The 16,778-nt window shown below is 39.0% G+C and overlaps 1 protein-coding gene across 3 annotated transcripts in view; it reads right to left on the bottom strand.

The window, feature by feature from the left end:
- The window catches only part of LOC116173137 (zinc finger homeobox protein 3-like), a 47,266-nt gene extending 43,990 nt beyond the window's left edge, over positions 1–3,276 (bottom strand). For 2 of the 3 annotated variants that reach the window (XM_031490425.1, XM_031490426.1), the window contains exon 1: positions 922–3,276. In XM_031490425.1, the coding sequence (XP_031346285.1) occupies positions 922–3,238 (2,317 nt within the window). In that variant the 5' untranslated portion in view covers positions 3,239–3,276. The remainder of the gene's footprint in view (positions 1–921) is intronic. The other variant, XM_031490423.1, reaches the window with a different exon arrangement.
- Between the last annotated feature and the right edge of the window lie 13,502 nt (positions 3,277–16,778).

The raw sequence follows: 16,778 nt of genomic DNA, 5'->3' as shown, positions 1-16,778 counted from the left end.
ATTTTACAAAATTAAATAATTAAAATTATCTTAATGATAATTTCAAATCATTTTTTATCTTGTTGATAATCAAAAAATAATTATTTTTATCTTGATGATAATTTTAATTCCATTCCGCCATTTAAAATTATCACATTTTTTAATTATCGTTGATGAGGTGAAACGTAAGTAAAAGGGTTGCTTTACTCTTGAGTTGTTGAGAAATGTAGCCAAACATTTGACCTAGCAAGATCTCCATTAGATCTTCAGTGTGGACTGGACCTGATCAAAAGTTATAGACTAGAAACCAATTTCGAAAAAAAATTCAAAGGGCTGTAACTTTTGAACTAGTAGCCCAATCTTGGAACTGTTTGAAATTATGGATTCTACAGGCCACATTCTATAAGAAAATTTTTTTTCCGGGTCGATCTGAGACAATTTTTTTTTCGGGGCTCAAAAAAAGGCAGTGTATAACCTTCCTTTTTTACCAAAAATCGACTACACCAAAATTTCTCGGGAAAACACTTTTTCTTATTAATTTGGGTGCGTAGAATCCAAATCAATTCGTACTTTTTCGATCAGACTTCTCAATCAAAAGTTATAGACTAGAAACCAATTTCGAAAAAAAATTCAAAGGGCTGTAAATTTTGAACTAGTAGCCCAATCTTGGAACTGTTTGAAATTATGGATCAGGAGCACATCGCTTATCGTCCTCAATCGAGCCAATCTAACGTTTGGGAGTTCGGGAGCATGAACGAGAAAAAGTTTTTCGAAACCCCCAGAAAATGAGAAGATGCGGCGTTACTTGGTTCAAATTTTCTGTCGCATCCTTTAATTGAGAACCAAAATCTCTGTCGAGATCAAAATTTAAGTTGGTAAAGGTAAATTTTTATGTGAAACTAACCGCCACCCAAAAAAAAGCGAGACACCTAAATGACTCACCAGGTGTCTGTTGATCGAAGGGTCCTGGGACTACTTGGAAAACCTCCCCGATGTCGGCCGTCGTCTCCTTCCCCTCGGCTCGCCTTTGCAGCTGATGTAACTGTTCTAAATGGAGATGTTTTAGGGATTTGATGTGTTGTAACAAAGGTAAACGATTCGTTGATGAGAAACCACAGAGAACGCAATGAAACACGCGCGGCTGTTCATGTCTGAACGAAGAGCAACGCTCCTCCAGGTACTTTAAAAGCGCAACGCCCGCCTCGTGCCGTCCGCCGGCGGCGTGAAGTTGGAGCTTATGCGCCGAATTTGTATAATAATCACAAGCGTTACACCGTATTTGTACACCACCAGGCGTTGACGCGTACTTCAATTTCCACTCGTTTCTAGGTCCACCTTCCTTAACATGGTTCACGTGTTGCAGTCTCTGTAGATGTTTATCAGTCTTACAATGTAGTTGGAAGTTAGCTTTTAGGTTAGTTTTGTACGTGCACAACTTGCAGACGTAGTGGCCCGCGATTAGTGCTAAAATTTCCTGCTCTCGCAACCTCGTCCGATCTTGCGCCAAGTGTCGACCTAAATCTTCGAGATTGTCCGTACTAAAAAGATTGCAAACGCAACAGTGGTAGGTTTTCTGCGGATCGGGATCCGCGGGTTCGGGCGGCGGCTCCATCGTGTCCGGATTGAGACCCATGTCGGAGTGCACGGCCATTTCGGCGGGACCCGCGTGCCCTGGCAGTTGTCCGCCGGTCATCATTTGTATCAACAAGGCCTGATTGTAGGCCATGTCGGCCAAAGCCGCTTCTGGTTTGTCTCCAAGACCCGGGTACATGCCGTAGAGGTTCTCCATGTGCTGCTGTGACTGTTGCTGGTGGTGCAGCGCGGATAGTGTCTGCATGTGCTTCACGTTCTGCTGTAGCACCAGCATGTTGTGCGTATGCTTTTCTGATGTCATGTGGATACGCAGGTTCCTCGCCACGTTTGTTTCGTAATTGCAAACGTCGCAACGAAAGCTGGGTTTGGGTTTATGGCCGCTACTTACAGGGGAGTGGTGGATTGGGGGAGCCTTTGGAGATGACTGTCGGGAATCCGTCGTGGGCGCTCCTCCGTTTTGCAACTCTTGCATGTTGTTCAAGTGCTTATCCGATTGCATATGTATACTGAGATTACCTTTGGTTGTGGTTGAGTAATTACAAACCTCGCAACGATAAGGTTTGTAACCACACGTGTATGTTTCACCCCGCGCCAGGCGAGGGTGGGGTTGACCAGCTATGCAATATATACAACTGGTCTCAGTCTCTGGATGCTTCTCTTTCATGTGAATTTCTAACGTTTCTTGGTATTTGTAGTGCCAATTACATTTGGGGCACTTAAGTGTTTTACAAGAATTTCTACTATGCACATTGCCCAGACCTGCAGGTCCCAATCTACCGGACGCCAAAATCATCTCGCACCTCGTGCAGTCCACCCCCGAAGGTCGACCCTGGATATGCTCGGGACAGACACCGATCGTGGTGCCCGACAGAAAGGCAGGAGGATGTACAAAAGGAGGGGACGGTGATTTTCCAGGCGTGGTTCGTGAAGACGTCGGCGGCATCTCGGAGGAAGGTGATGGTTGTTCGCCGCGTAGCAGGTTCGACGTGATGGAAATCGTACCCATGTGATTCTCAGACGCGGACTGAGTGGTACCGAGAGGTTCCAGTAGCGACACTATCGGTATCTTCTCGGCACCCACGCATTGCAAAATTGCCGAACTGTCCGCCGCTAGCACTTCACGTTCAGTGTCCTGTAGCGTAACCCCGTGTTCTGCTTGAGCGTGATTGGCAAACGATCGCGCAAAACCAAAACTGAGTTTACACACGAAGCACATTAAAATTGGTTTAATTGGTACCGATGCCGGCCTCGGAGGTCTCGCGTCCCTTAACGCTACGACACGATAACTGTGCACCGCCGGCGGTTCCGCCTGCCTTGTCGCCTGACGAAGTAATCGCGACACGTAAACAGCCTGGAGAGGTGGAACGATCTCTGGAATATTAGGAATCGCGGTGCTTTCATTTTCGCTCTCCGAATCTTCGATGATGTAAGCGGAACCGTCGGGGTTGTACACGATCTTGCCGGAGAATTGCTCCACATCCGATGTATCTTGTTGCGATATGCTTGGTGATGGTAGATTTGTGGACGGCGGCGGAGGGGGAGACGCTCCTGGTGCAGCAGGAGGCGGACTTGCTTCTTGCTCTGGGCTCATAATGGTCGATTCGAGTTTGTGCCGCTCTATGCGGCCGCCGGAACAGAGCTCAGGCGCCGCGGACAAAGTGGGCATCGCGGCGCATCACATGCTCGCCCACTGGACGCCCTGCAACAACAAGAAATAATCGTTAAAAAACAGAAAATAACATCCATCATTTTTGATTTAGGAAAAAAGACATTTAATCAACAACAAAAGTGTCTTAAGGGCCTTCTGTATTGTTGCAGGATGTTGATCCATACTGAAGAGTGAAGAATTCCAAAATTTCAGAATTTTCAAAATGTTCCTTAATTTATGGCGACTGCGTGTAGCTTAATGGGTATAGGCCAGGAAATAAAAGCAAATGACGTTTTAAGGCACACACAGCTGCAAAGTTTAACAATAGCGTATTTATTTAAAAAGTTGATACAGTGATAGCATTCCAAATTAAAGTCTTATGCCGTGCCTCTCATGAATAAATACCTTTGTTATAGATTAAGGTGTGCTCCTTATACGCCGGCCATTTCAACATTGTTATCCAATCATAATCCTCTTTAATCGTGACCAACAAATTCGCTAAATTAATGTAAAATAATTAAAATTACCCAACGCACCAAATCGTTCAATTTAATTACCTTTCCATGTACCCCACAACCTTTTGCCTTTCAGTCACATTGTATTCTAGTGCGAGCCAATTAAGTTTCTAAATTTGTCGAAACAACCTTGCCTTACTTCCCGCGGGGGGAAAAAAAGACGGTTACCGAAACGGAAACTGCATTATTTGTCCAAAGCTGATAAACAACGGTAAATATTTTAGAAGTCCATTTACTTATCTACGGTATTTAATTTAAATATCCACGGCCATCGGATCTTATCATGGCAAATGGATAAATGTACCGATTTCCTTTTGCAATAACGTGGGAAGAAAATGACGCCCTAGACCTCGCCCTAGACTATGTGGTGCATAGGTAATTTCAATTTCAATTATTTATACAATGGACCAATTGAACGGCTTATGCGTTCGGGGAATTCCGTTCCAAATTTGGATTTTTTTCGATTCTCACTAATAAAGTTCAAAAAGAGGCACAGAACTATTTAACAGAAAAGGATGTAAACTTTTACCTAATCTAAGTAATTCCCTAAGGTTTATTTTATTTTATTTTTCTTTGTCCTTGCTAAGGGATTAAAAATTGTAATTGTGTATTTGTATTTTTCGTAGAGGATCTGTACATTTATTTGAGTTATTGAATTATTGTTTTTTATAATTTTAAAATTATTATTTTTGTTATAGTTTTTGGCATTTTGGGTTAATATACCTATATATAAACTACCATTTATTAGCTCTACTGGTACCTAATCTTAATTTAATAGTTTAAAATGCAGTTATTTTTATTTTTTGTAGTACTTTGAAATTGTACACCGAAATATGTTAGTGCTTTTGGGGTTATTCCCGTATTACATCATTAAATTAAAATTAAATTAAAAATTAAAAAATAAATTAAAATATCGAATTTTCCGCATTATACGCTAAAGTTAAAGTTATTAAAATCAGAAAATGCCCTAGATGTAATAGTGGTATCAATATTGATATCTCCGACAAGTCATGCATCAAGATTAACCGTTTTTGGGGGATTGCAGTGTCTTCATTCTATGATGCTGCTAAAACGGAATATGTTACATGCAAATGTAACACCGGGAAGTAATGAAACTCGGAAAGGAAACGAACCAATCAATTTTGCCCCACCAAACAAACATTCGTTTCGCGAGAAATCCGTATGGTTACCTTCGGAGCTCCACAGACACCCCCGAAAATGCATTGATGTGCAAAAATGACACAATCTAATGGAAGAATCAAAAAGAGACTAAAAGAAAACCAAGCAAAGAACCCAAAAAGTTCGTAAGATCTGACGAAATCCGAATAACATCACTTTGAAGAAGCTGAACAACTAAAGAATCGAAAAGTCCTAGGAACTTACACACTTAAAAACACTGAAGTCTCAGAAAAATCCGTGTGGGGCAGAATAATTTAGGAAACAAAGCATTTAAAGGGTCTAAAGGTCTTAAAGAACCTGCAGAATCGCGAGATTTTGAAGGATGTGATGTATTTCAAGACTTGAAAGTAGATGAAAATTACAAATAACTTGAACCTGAAAAATCTATAAAATCTACATTACCTACCTTAAAAACCCAAAGAATCAAAAAATTGGAATAATTCGAAAGGTCCGAAAACTCTGGTTAATAGGAATAATTTGAAAGGGTCGGGAAATTTGAAGACTCGCTAACGTATAACTGGTTTCGGGATATACGATCATCCCCGACCGAATTTTATCGCGTGTAAGATTTGCTTGGGTAAGCAACCCTAACGCTACATTTGATCCTTTAAGCCTTTAAATGAATTGGTGCCGCGCTACGTAATGTGTTCCTGTCCCAGTAAGTGCTACGTTTATTTCTTCAAACCTTCAACGAATTGGTTCCGCGTTACCACAAGGGTTTCGGTCTCAGTAAGCATTACATTTGGTCCTTCGAGCTGCTTAACAAATGGGTGCCCCGTTAGCACAAGGGTACCGCTTCCAGTGAAGTGCTACATTTGAGCTTTTAAATGAACTGGTGCCGTGCTACATTTATTCCTTCAAACCATCCACGAATTGGTGCCGCGTTACCACAAGGATATCGGTCCCTACATTTGGTCCTTCGAGCTGTTCAACAAATGGGTGCTGCGTTACCGCAAGGGTACCGGTCCCAGTGAAGTGTTACATTTGATTCTTCGAGCTTTTAAATGATCTGGAAACAAGAGCCAGGACTACGCCAAGAAGTCTAAACCAAACAATATCCCAAAAGGAGCAACGATTTTAATGTCCAATGGGAGAGCGATGGGAACAAATGCACGCCCATTCGCCACGATACATGGAGGGCGAGGATTCCATGAGTTACCTACCCAGCCTAGGTCACACGCACTCAGACTGTAGTAGACAGAAAGTGAGATTTAATCGTCTTATGAAACTGATGAAGAGCCCATGCAAAGCCCCGTGTCCATAACGGACGAGGTGGCGTTGACAAAATTGGAGATGTCGAAACCCAAGAGGCAGCCCTATCGCAGAAGGATGACCTGCCGTTCGCCATCCACAGACGGAATATCGGTTCAAGGTTTCCACGCGAGAATATGACGACATGAGGGGAGGGAAAATGCAGGGGAGGCACCTGCAGCCTCCATCATGAGGTGTTAAAAGAGCAAAGCTCCATTACGAGTGGTGTTTGACGCCTCCTCCACTTTTCGTTCAGGAAAAGACCAGAACGAGATGCTGCTAACTGGTTCAAAACTACAAGAAGATTTATGTGGCCAATAAGAACCTCCACGGCACCGATGAAGTTGCAGAAAACACTACCGAAAGTGGAGCTCGGTGGAGCAGTACTGGCGGCCAAGCTGTTATCTCTCAACCTCAAGACACTCATTCCCTTTCTGGATGCCATGGGACTACTAAGACCCAGATACGCTGTCTGAGATTCAACCACAGCACGGCGAAATAGGGATTCAGAATATACGATAATCCTCGACCGAATTTTGTCTCGTGTAAAATTTGTTTGGGAGAGCCTTGGGATATACAACCCTAAAGCTACAAACAGGTTTGTAGAAGATGAAAAACTGAAACCGTTCGAATAAAATGAGAAATTGGATCGTAAAAATATTAATAACCTGAAATCCTGAACATGAATTCTAAACAAATGAAGAAACGAAAAAACCCACAGAACCTACAGAAACGGAAATGCCTAAATAAACTGAAGAATCAATAGCATGCGAAAGGTCCCTCAAGAAAACTGAATAGTCACAGTAATGCGGAAAATCAAAAGTCTAAATATTCGAAGGAAATTTGAAAAAAAGGGGAAAAGTTGTTTATCGGAGACGTTGGTCCTATAGAAGATTAAAAGGGGGCTTGGATGGAATGGCCCTCCCCTTCGTATTATAGTCACTGAAATTTTTTTTACAACGCACCCAAATGCCCAAATTTGAACAATCTGAAAGGATATACAGATTATACAAATTGTTAAAGCTGAAGCGAAATCGGAAAGGTGGAATCGGAAGCATCCAACTACATATTTCCATGGGGCGGGGAAGCAGAATATGCAGTAAATTTAATGTAAGACCCCATGGATGCCGCGTTTGGAATAATCATTAGCTCAATTTGATCAGACATTTATGTGAATGGAGAGGCGAGAGGTTACTTCATGGACATAAAGCGTGAGCACTGGACAAGCAGACGGACAGTGGAAATTTTTGTAATTAAAAGGCGCTAAAATACTGTACGAAACACTAAAAAAATCCCTATGGTTTTAATGCTCATTTCCTTTCACTTATACACCTCGGAAAAAACATTCAATTTTGTTTAAAATACAACCCCTCTCCCCAACATATCAGTTTCCGCATAATTAATAAAAAATCCCCGTACGTTTCATTTTATTTATGCATTTAGGCTCAATTACTTAACCAAATGATTAAGGATAATCCACAATTATAAATTGTGTTCCTGAAGCAATAATAAATCCCACGGAGCACGGAACTAAATGAATGGGAATCTGTGCTAATATTTAAATTTTAAAAGGAGATTAGGCAAAAACGAACTGGTTTTCGGTTGTTGTTTAATAGTCTTGGAATGTCTTCAATACCTGCATGTGTAATTTTGACTGAGAAAACGAAAGTTCCAAGTTTGAAAAAGGGGTGGAATACCGTAATAGAAAACCACTCTAATGTTGACCATGGATAATTTCCTGCAAATTAAAATTCTAACTATATCATCTATAGCAACAAAAACAACGAATTAATATTCCGCAAGCAAATTAGATTCTCCATTAACGTGTGGCGAATAAGAATATTTCGCCGAAAATTCTTTCGCTCTCTTTTCAATTTCACACTAAATTCACCTGAAATTTACGCCCGACACTGCGCTGCTTTGAAACTTAAAACGAAACTATTTACCAATTACATTTAACGATTTACCTTTAATTACATTCTACGTTTCGTATTTTTTGAAATAAATCGATATTGTATTTCGTTTCGAGGCGTTACAAACATGATGTCGCCGATGGAAAGTAGGTGAATCACGTACGTAGACAGTTGTAACCTTTACAATAGACAGCGGAGAGGCTATCATGAATGGTCAGTAAGTTGAATGGGGTAGTAAAGCGTTCAAGTTGCGGTCAAGGCGAAGGGAGCGAAAATACCGAAAGGGGAGGAACTAGACCTAAAATAACAACTAGGATAGCCCCAGGTTCTTCCAATGTTTATTGAACCCAAATAACTTTATTTCACCTATCTCTGACGTAATAAAAGAAAAACTCGCTAGAAAATTCATATTGCATATTTTCTTATTTCCACGAAAAAGAAAATTAAAGTTTGAAGTGGGGTAATACTAACAGTTTTCCAACGGACCAAACTGTTCGTGTACGTTAAACATCGGTGGCGGCGTTGAACATTGTGAAGGACCCGACAGCTCGAAATATACGTAGAACATTGTAGATAGAGCATAAGTTATGCATGGGTTCGCATATGGGTTTGAAATGAAGTTAGCGCCGACCCCTAGCTTACACATATTACATCATAACGCGAGGGAGATATATAACAGGTATTCTTTGTTATATGACTTTTCTTGGGACTTTATTTCCTTCACGTTACGTTTCGGATTAATTATAGACAGGGCGCGCCCGGAAAAAAGGTGGTTTACGCACAATTCTGATTTAATTAGGTAATTGCGCCCTCGAACAATCTGATATTAACGCCATTTAAAATAATTACAGCGTGTGTTAGTTTTTGATGTGTATTTATCTACATTTAGGGCCCGTGATCGATTGGTTTCGCATAAATATTAAAGAAAACCAATTATTAGTGATCCCCACAAAAATCCATAAAACTAATTTCAATCCTGGCGGGTATAATTTTAAATTTTATTAACCAGATCATTCCATATTGTTCTTATGGAGATCGATTCGCTGTTATTAGTACGAACTGAATATTTTACCACTAGATTACTTTTGATTATATTGCCCGAAGATATCAATTATATAGATCGTTATTCCCGACTAAAAACGGAATATTTAATGTTACCATTTTGTAGAACAAAGGATCTGCTCGTTATAATAGGCTAATTTCGCGGCGAAGGATTCCTGTGTCAACTTAATTAGCGCGACGAGAGTTGTTGGTCGCCGAATGTCCGCACCTGCTTTACCAAAAAAAAGACGAAACTAACTGTAACTTTTCTCGCAGTGCAACCAATCAATTACGCTTATTAATATAATTTGTCCGTACAGACAAATCTGTATCGTGTGCGAAAACAAACAAAAAGGTAGTCGTGAGAAATGATGAGAAAAGTATACACCGCCGAAAAACCAAACTGAAGAAAAAGCCCATAATTATTAAGCATGATTAGAGTAGTGTGTGTAGTGTGGGAATTAGTAATTACAAGTACCACGCTTGACCAGATAATTTATACGGGCGTTTTACCTTAAATTTTACCTGTTTTCGTTCGCTTGGACGGCTACGGGCGCCGCCCGATCTTGTCCTACCCTTACTTATTAATCGAAATTACACATAATTATCAAAAAGTTTTACGAAGAAATCTTTAGGTCGACCTTGGAATACCAAAATTCTTAATCAACCGCCCAAAATTGGAGACCAACCGCGCCGACTTTGTTGCTCTTTGTGCCATATGCTGATCGATTCGGTTAAATTCTTGAGGAAAGATTGATAATTGGGCTCAGGAGGCTCAAATTAATATATCTTTCTGGTCAAGTTCTGAAAGTAGATGATAAAGCGTGTTTCCTTTTCTATTTTTACTGTTCTAAATGTGGTCATTTTTATTATTTTCAGTTAGACTAAGTAATGAAATGTTGTGAACTTGGACGGAACAGTAAAATTCCTCACAGAAATTGTGGTGCCAGCTATGTAATACAAAAGAAAAGCACATGTAATTTATTCCAACTTTTTAAAGTGACTGTCACTCTTGACTTCTATCCAGAAACACAATAAATTTGAAGTCTGCTGTACTACTTCAATAAATGTATTTAAGCCCTTTCATAAATTAAGCTTCAAAGCTCCCAAAGCCTCAAAGAAAAATTTACTAAGGCCAGCAACGCACTAGGTAGCCTGGCTGCGGCAGCCAATCCCACACACGATTGCTTATTCGAGCCCGCCTAGTGCGTGCAGAAAAAATAACCAAAAAACTGGTTAACAAACAAGGCCCGCGAAATTAACGGTCCCGAAAAAACAACACCTCAATTTTGGTACTGTACTTATAACTGATAAACCGCTAAGGAAGGAAACAATCTCTTGTAATTTACCGATTACCTTCCAATTTTTTTTACTAATATCAATAAATCAATATAATCAATTAATAAATAATATGATTTGATATAAACATACTTAAAATATACAAATTTCAATAAATAAATGGACCCCCTTTAGAATTAGACAACCTTCTATCTTTCCTGCGAATATTTTACTTTTCCCAAAGATTTTCCAGGCAAGTCATTTTTGGTCAAAATCCTCAAAAACATGGTAACAAACATTTTTGATTTTTTAAAGGTTGGTGCGAATTTACTGCCCAAAAGAAAAATTTCGATGCTGAAAAGTGTCTGCAGAAATGATTTTGTACAAAGTTGGTGCTAATTGGACTAAATGTAATTTATTAATTGCCGGACAACAGATAAAAACATCCACAGTGAAAGAAAAGTGGAAAATAGAAACGAATTTGTGCCCAGTTGGATGGGTTGCTTATCGTTCCGTGAAGTAATTTGTATAGATAAACGAGGTGTGCTATTTTATGTCTCTTTTCCACACTTTCCATATGAAATGACCCCAGAAGTTTGGAATATGGAATAAAATATGCGTACTCTCCACTTTCTGGACTCTCTCCAAACTTTTTTTGTGTATTGAACTGTGAGGTTTCCAAATAATGCACGTTTCACAGTTTCGTTCTCTATTTTTTGCAAGCAGATTTTTTTCGGGTACCGTTAGGTCGCAGGTACCTAGCTGAAATTTTTTACACTGCAAGCTCTGTTAAACTCATAACACCGCCGCAAGTCGATATCTCAAGAAATGAGGAAGCTTTTTGGGCTCTAAGGGCCCCAAGAAAGGGCAAGAGGACAATCTTTGCCCAATTTCAACAGATTTACTACCAGATCCAATTTTTGTACGATTCTGCGAAAATTTCCTAAATTAACCAAACTATTAAATTGGGTAGGTAAAATCATTACAACGAAATAAGGTGGTCTGCAGATGCGAGCCAATTTTAATGAATTAAAAGGATAAAAATGATTAAAAGTCTCACGTAACCAGTATAAAAAATTCCTAACTCCATTCTTTATTGAAATATCGATTTGAACAGTGGAAGGATTAGAGCGTGTAGTGTCAAAATGTAAATCGGAACAGCCCTATCCAAAATTTGAGGTTACTTTTCTCAGGAACCGTAACTTCCAGGTGGCTGATTTACACTGCACGCTCATCTATTGACCTCAAAACTGCAAGCCAATACCTTAAAAAATAAAGAAGTTCGGAAGTCATGTTTATTTTTTGATTTTTTGAGTCCTAAGGGCCCTACGGAATCTGTGGCTGATTTATCATGATTTCCGGAACAACCATACTCAAAATTTGAGGTTACGTTTCTCAGAAACCGTAACCTCCAGATTTACACTCCACTCATACTTCCTCTGTCGAATTCCAAAAAAACCGCAAGTGTATATCTCAAAAAATGAGGAGGGAGTTATGTCTGTTTTCTTTAGACCCTAAAAATGTCTGTTGGGGCCTCTGGGAACCTTTTGAACACCTATGAGCCATAAAAGGGTCAAAAATCCGACATTTAAGCAACTTGTTTGTTGAGATATCGACTCGGAAAAATTCCGAACATTCACCTTCTCCGTTCTTATATAGCGAAAATAACAATTTTGAAAAATTTCCGAAATTGACAATTTTGCCTTTGCTGATGTAAATTTTACTCTAAACTTTATGGCTCAAGAGGATACAACCGTAAAAAAGGCGCTAAAGATTTGTTACCGCCATAGCTTTGCTCATGAGAATAAAAAGAAATTCAATTAAAGTTGATTGAGAGCGCTTTCTTTAAGAATTAAAAAAAATGTTACGTTTTATTTAAATTCGTACGCCATCTAGGTATTTCCTTTGTAATCCACTAGTTTAAAGATATGTTAAGTAAGTTTATCTTAGTGCTTAATTTTGGCCACTAGAGGCCATCCAAGTGTTATAGATTTATTATTATTACAATAATTCTTAAGCCGCCCGAGGCCGTGCAGAGGTTTTCTTAATTCTTTTCGGTCCACGCACTTCTTTATACCATTTTTTAGGCTTCTTCTCTTCTGGCTTACCCTTTTTTTCATTATTTCCGACCTGATTCTTGCTTTCTACATCGATATTCCTTGGTGGAAACCGTAGAATTTTTGATTTTCTCAAAATTGCACAAGGAAAATTCCACCGCCATCTTACCAATTCAAACACACAATTCTACTTCATTCTACCAACATTAGACACTTACGACAGAGCTGTGTGTATCATTAGTGGAAGTAAACTGGGTGTCTTTACTATCATTTTGGATAGTATAGCCTAGGAATGAATGCCCGTTTAACAACTTACTCGATGGTAAAGAATTCTTTTTGGTTAAGCGACCACTGCCTACTGACATTAGGATGAAATATGGGTAGGTATCTTAGGTGGTTTAAGTAAATTATGAGTGTTTAAACCCTGGTTTCTAGTCTGTAACTTTTGATTGAGAAGTCTGATCGAAAAAGTACGAATTGTTTTGGATTCTACGCACCAAAATTAATAAGAAAAAGTGTTTTCCCGAGAAATTTTGGTGCAGTCGATTTTTGGTAAAAAAGGAAGGTTGCACACTGCCTTTTTTTCGGGCCTCAAAAAAATTGTCTCAGAAACAAAATTTTCTTATAGAATGTGGCCTGTAGAATCCTTAATTTAAACAGTTCCAAGATTGGGCTACTAGTTCAATAGTTACAGCCCTTTGAATTTTCTTTCGAAATTGGTTTCTTTTGTAGTCTATAACTTTTGATTGAGAAGTGTGATCGAAAAAGTACGAATTGTTTTGGATTCTACGCTCCAAAATTAATAAGAAAAAGTGTTTTCCCGAGAAATTTGGGTGCAGTCGATTTTTGGTAGAAAAGGAAGGTTTGTACACTGCCATTTTTTCGGACCTCAAAAAAAATTGTTTCAGATCGACCCGAAAAAAATTTTCTTATAGAACGTGGCCTGTAGAATTCATAATTTCAAACAGTTCCAAGATTGGGCTACTAGTTCAAAAGCTACAGCCTTTTGAATTTTCTTTCGAAATTTGTTTCTAGCAGGGTTTAAACAAAAAGGCAACATAAAAAACCTGATGTAGTTTTCTACCACTAAAGTATTGAGTTTATAACAACCATTTTAGCTGCTTATCTAAGAAGGTAATAATGAGTTTAAACCAAAACTCGCCCACAAAAGGAATTTTTTTATTTATACATTTGCTTAATCCCCGAAAGGATACCCTCGAGCTGTACTTGGTCTTCAGATAATGCTAATACTAGATATTAATTGCCTACCGGAAACAAAATTTCATCTCCAAATTAAAGTGCATACAATTACCAACTTTTGTAGGTTAAAACTCGGAGCCGAACGAAACATTACAAACAAAGTCCGATTTAAAGAAACCCATGAAGCATAAAGAACAAGAATCTGAAAAGAACAAGAATAAAAGGATATCGGTCCTAAGAGTGGTTCAGGTGTTCAGGTAGAGAGGAGTGAAGTGGAAGAATCCGTGAGCCGTATCTTGACCGAGAGAATTCGAGACGGACCCCCGGTTATTTAACATTCGCCAAAACAATGCTGCCACCACTTTTGCATATATTTACGTCGAACAATATCCGCGTCATTATTATCATCGTTTCAAATCCTTGACCCCTCGTCTCTCGCGGCTAGCGCTCGAACACAATTTAATATTAATTGATCTCACATTTCGGTATTCCATTAACTGTTCTATGAGTAAATTATGACACGCGGATGATTCCAATTTCCTGCTCTATATATAACTTTCTACTGATGGTAGTGTAAGCGTTCGAGTTCGAGTACAAAGCAGTGGGTAATAATATGTCCACAGTTCTAGATTTTAAGTACGAGCTAGCCTTCTCTGAGCACAAGTTAATTTTCGAAGGAAGTGTGTCACACAGTTGAATTGGAATTTTTCGAATATGCCACAAGCATTACAAATGAAAATTTCGACACACAGTTAACACTCATCAATATCCTCTTCCTTTCTAAGGGTAAGAAGGAGCACAAACCATTTCCATATTTAAAAACCCTTTTGGTTACTTTGCCTTATTTTCTATTGTCATTTTTATTCGATACTGTTTCGTTTTTCTTGTACTTTTAACTAAACAAAGAGGACCAATTCAAATAACCAGAAAAATAGACGGGAAACGCATTTCGCTAGTACAGTAAGTAGTCAAAAATGTATTTTATGTCATAAACGAGAGGGTGGATTACCAACGTCGATGGGTAAGATAATGTAGTTTACGAAATCGGAAATTGCTGGTAAAACACTAATCAATATACAGGGGTTGATAAATTCAAAGCTCCATAAGAGCAGAGCGGGTTGTCTGTTATTAGGTAATTTATTGCTAAGTACTTTGCCTAAATTATCAAGATATAGACCAGCAGTGGCCGAAAGCTGAAATATAGAACCTTAAAAAAGACTCAAGAGCTCAACGCGTCAAAGAAATAATTAAATTAGACATCAATCACAACACACAAACGGATTATAACTGTCCGCACTTCTAACGCCCTTCGCATCCAATTTACTTCACATATTTCGACAAAAAAAGGGCTGTAACTTTTGATCTAGTAGCTCGATCTTGGAACTGTTTGAAATTATGGATTCTACAGGCCACATTCTATAAGAAAATATTTTTCTCCGGTCGATCCGAGACAATTTTTTTTCGGGCCAAAAAAAAGGCAGTTATTACCTTCCATTTTTACCAAAAATCGACTGCACCAAAATTTCTCGGGAGAAAACTTTTTCTTATTAATTTTGGTGCGTAGAATCCAAAACGATTCGTACTTTTTCGATTAGACGTCACAATCAAAAGTTATGGGCAAAAAACCAATTTCGACAAAAAATTCAAAGGGCTGTAACTTTTGATCTAGTAGCCCGAACTTGGAACTGTTTGAAATCATGGAGAATTCTACATCGATAGCGCTGGTCCAGACCTTTCCAACGAGGGGTCGGAAGGCATATCTACGACGCACCGTTCTGTACATGACCTATTTCGCAACACCCCCTTCTTTAGCATTGAATGTACCTCAGTATACCAAAATTACTCTAACCAGATTGGAAAAATTAGTTTGCGGACTGTGTGGAGAGTTCTAGAAAAATTCAAAGGGCTGTAACTTTTGAACTAGTAGCCCAATCTTGGAACTGTTTGAAATTATGGATTCTACACGCCACATTCTATAAGAAAATTTTTTTCCGGGTCGATCTGAGACAATTTTTTTTTCGGGGCTCAAAAAAAGGCAGTGTATAACCTTCCCTTTTTTACCAAAAATCGACTACACCAAAATTTCTCGGGAAAACACTTTTTCTTATTAATTTTGGTGCGTAGAATCCAAAACAATTCGTACTTTTTCGATCAGACTTCTCAATCAAAAGTTATAGACTACAAACCAATTTCGAAAGAAAATTCAAAGGGCTGTAACTTTTGAACTAGTAGCCCAATCTTGGAACTGTTTGAAATTATGGATTCTACAGGCCACATTCTATAAGAAAATATTTTTTCCGGTCGATCCGAGACAATTTTTTTTTTCGGGACAAAAAAAGGCAGTGTATAACCTTCCTTTTTTACCAAAAATCGACTGCACCAAAATTTCTCGGGAAAAAACTTTTTTTTGTTAATTTTGGTGCGTAGTATCCAAAACGATTCGTACTTTTTCGATTACACGTCTCAATCAAAAGTTATGGGCAAAAAACCAATTTCGACAAAAAATTCAAAGGGCTGTAACTTTTGATCTAGTAGCCAGATCTTGGAACTGTTTGAAATTATGGAGGATTCTACGTCGATCGAGACCTTTCCAACGAGGGGTCGGAAGGCATATCTACGACGCACCGTTCTGTACATGACCTATTTCGCAACACCCCCTTCTTTACCATTGAATGTACCTCAGTATACCAAAATTACTTTAACCAGTTTGGAAAAATTAGTTTGCGGACTGTGTGGAGAGTTCTAGAAAAGTTCAATGATACAAAATCCCTGAGGATTCGGATTCGTGACTCGAATCACTTTTTTCCGGATGTGCTCCAGCTCTATTCCGTGCATAGCATTTAATTTTTGAAATGGATTGCCCGTTTGCACACGAGTGCGTTTTGTGTGCACGATAAAGTTAAATTTGGGAGTGGGAGGGAGGGGGGAGCAAATTCATAACTGCCATCTAATTTTCCAAAAAAAAATCGTTCATAGAGCGGCAGATTGCGCTTGGATTCCGCCGGTTTTCAATTATTCCAAACACAAAGTTCCATACTGTCCCCCCAGTTTTCGAATTTGACGGTTTTTTCTGGTGACAATTTGGGCTTGGTTTGCGCCCCAAATACCTTTGTTTGCGCCCGCG

This window comes from Photinus pyralis, unplaced genomic scaffold (genome assembly GCF_008802855.1).
Source record: "Photinus pyralis isolate 1611_PpyrPB1 unplaced genomic scaffold, Ppyr1.3 Ppyr1.4_LG6, whole genome shotgun sequence".
NCBI classification, from domain to species: domain Eukaryota; kingdom Metazoa; phylum Arthropoda; class Insecta; order Coleoptera; family Lampyridae; genus Photinus; species Photinus pyralis.
Note: the sequence above shows the minus strand (reverse complement) of the source record. Positions and strands in the feature narration are given on the sequence as shown.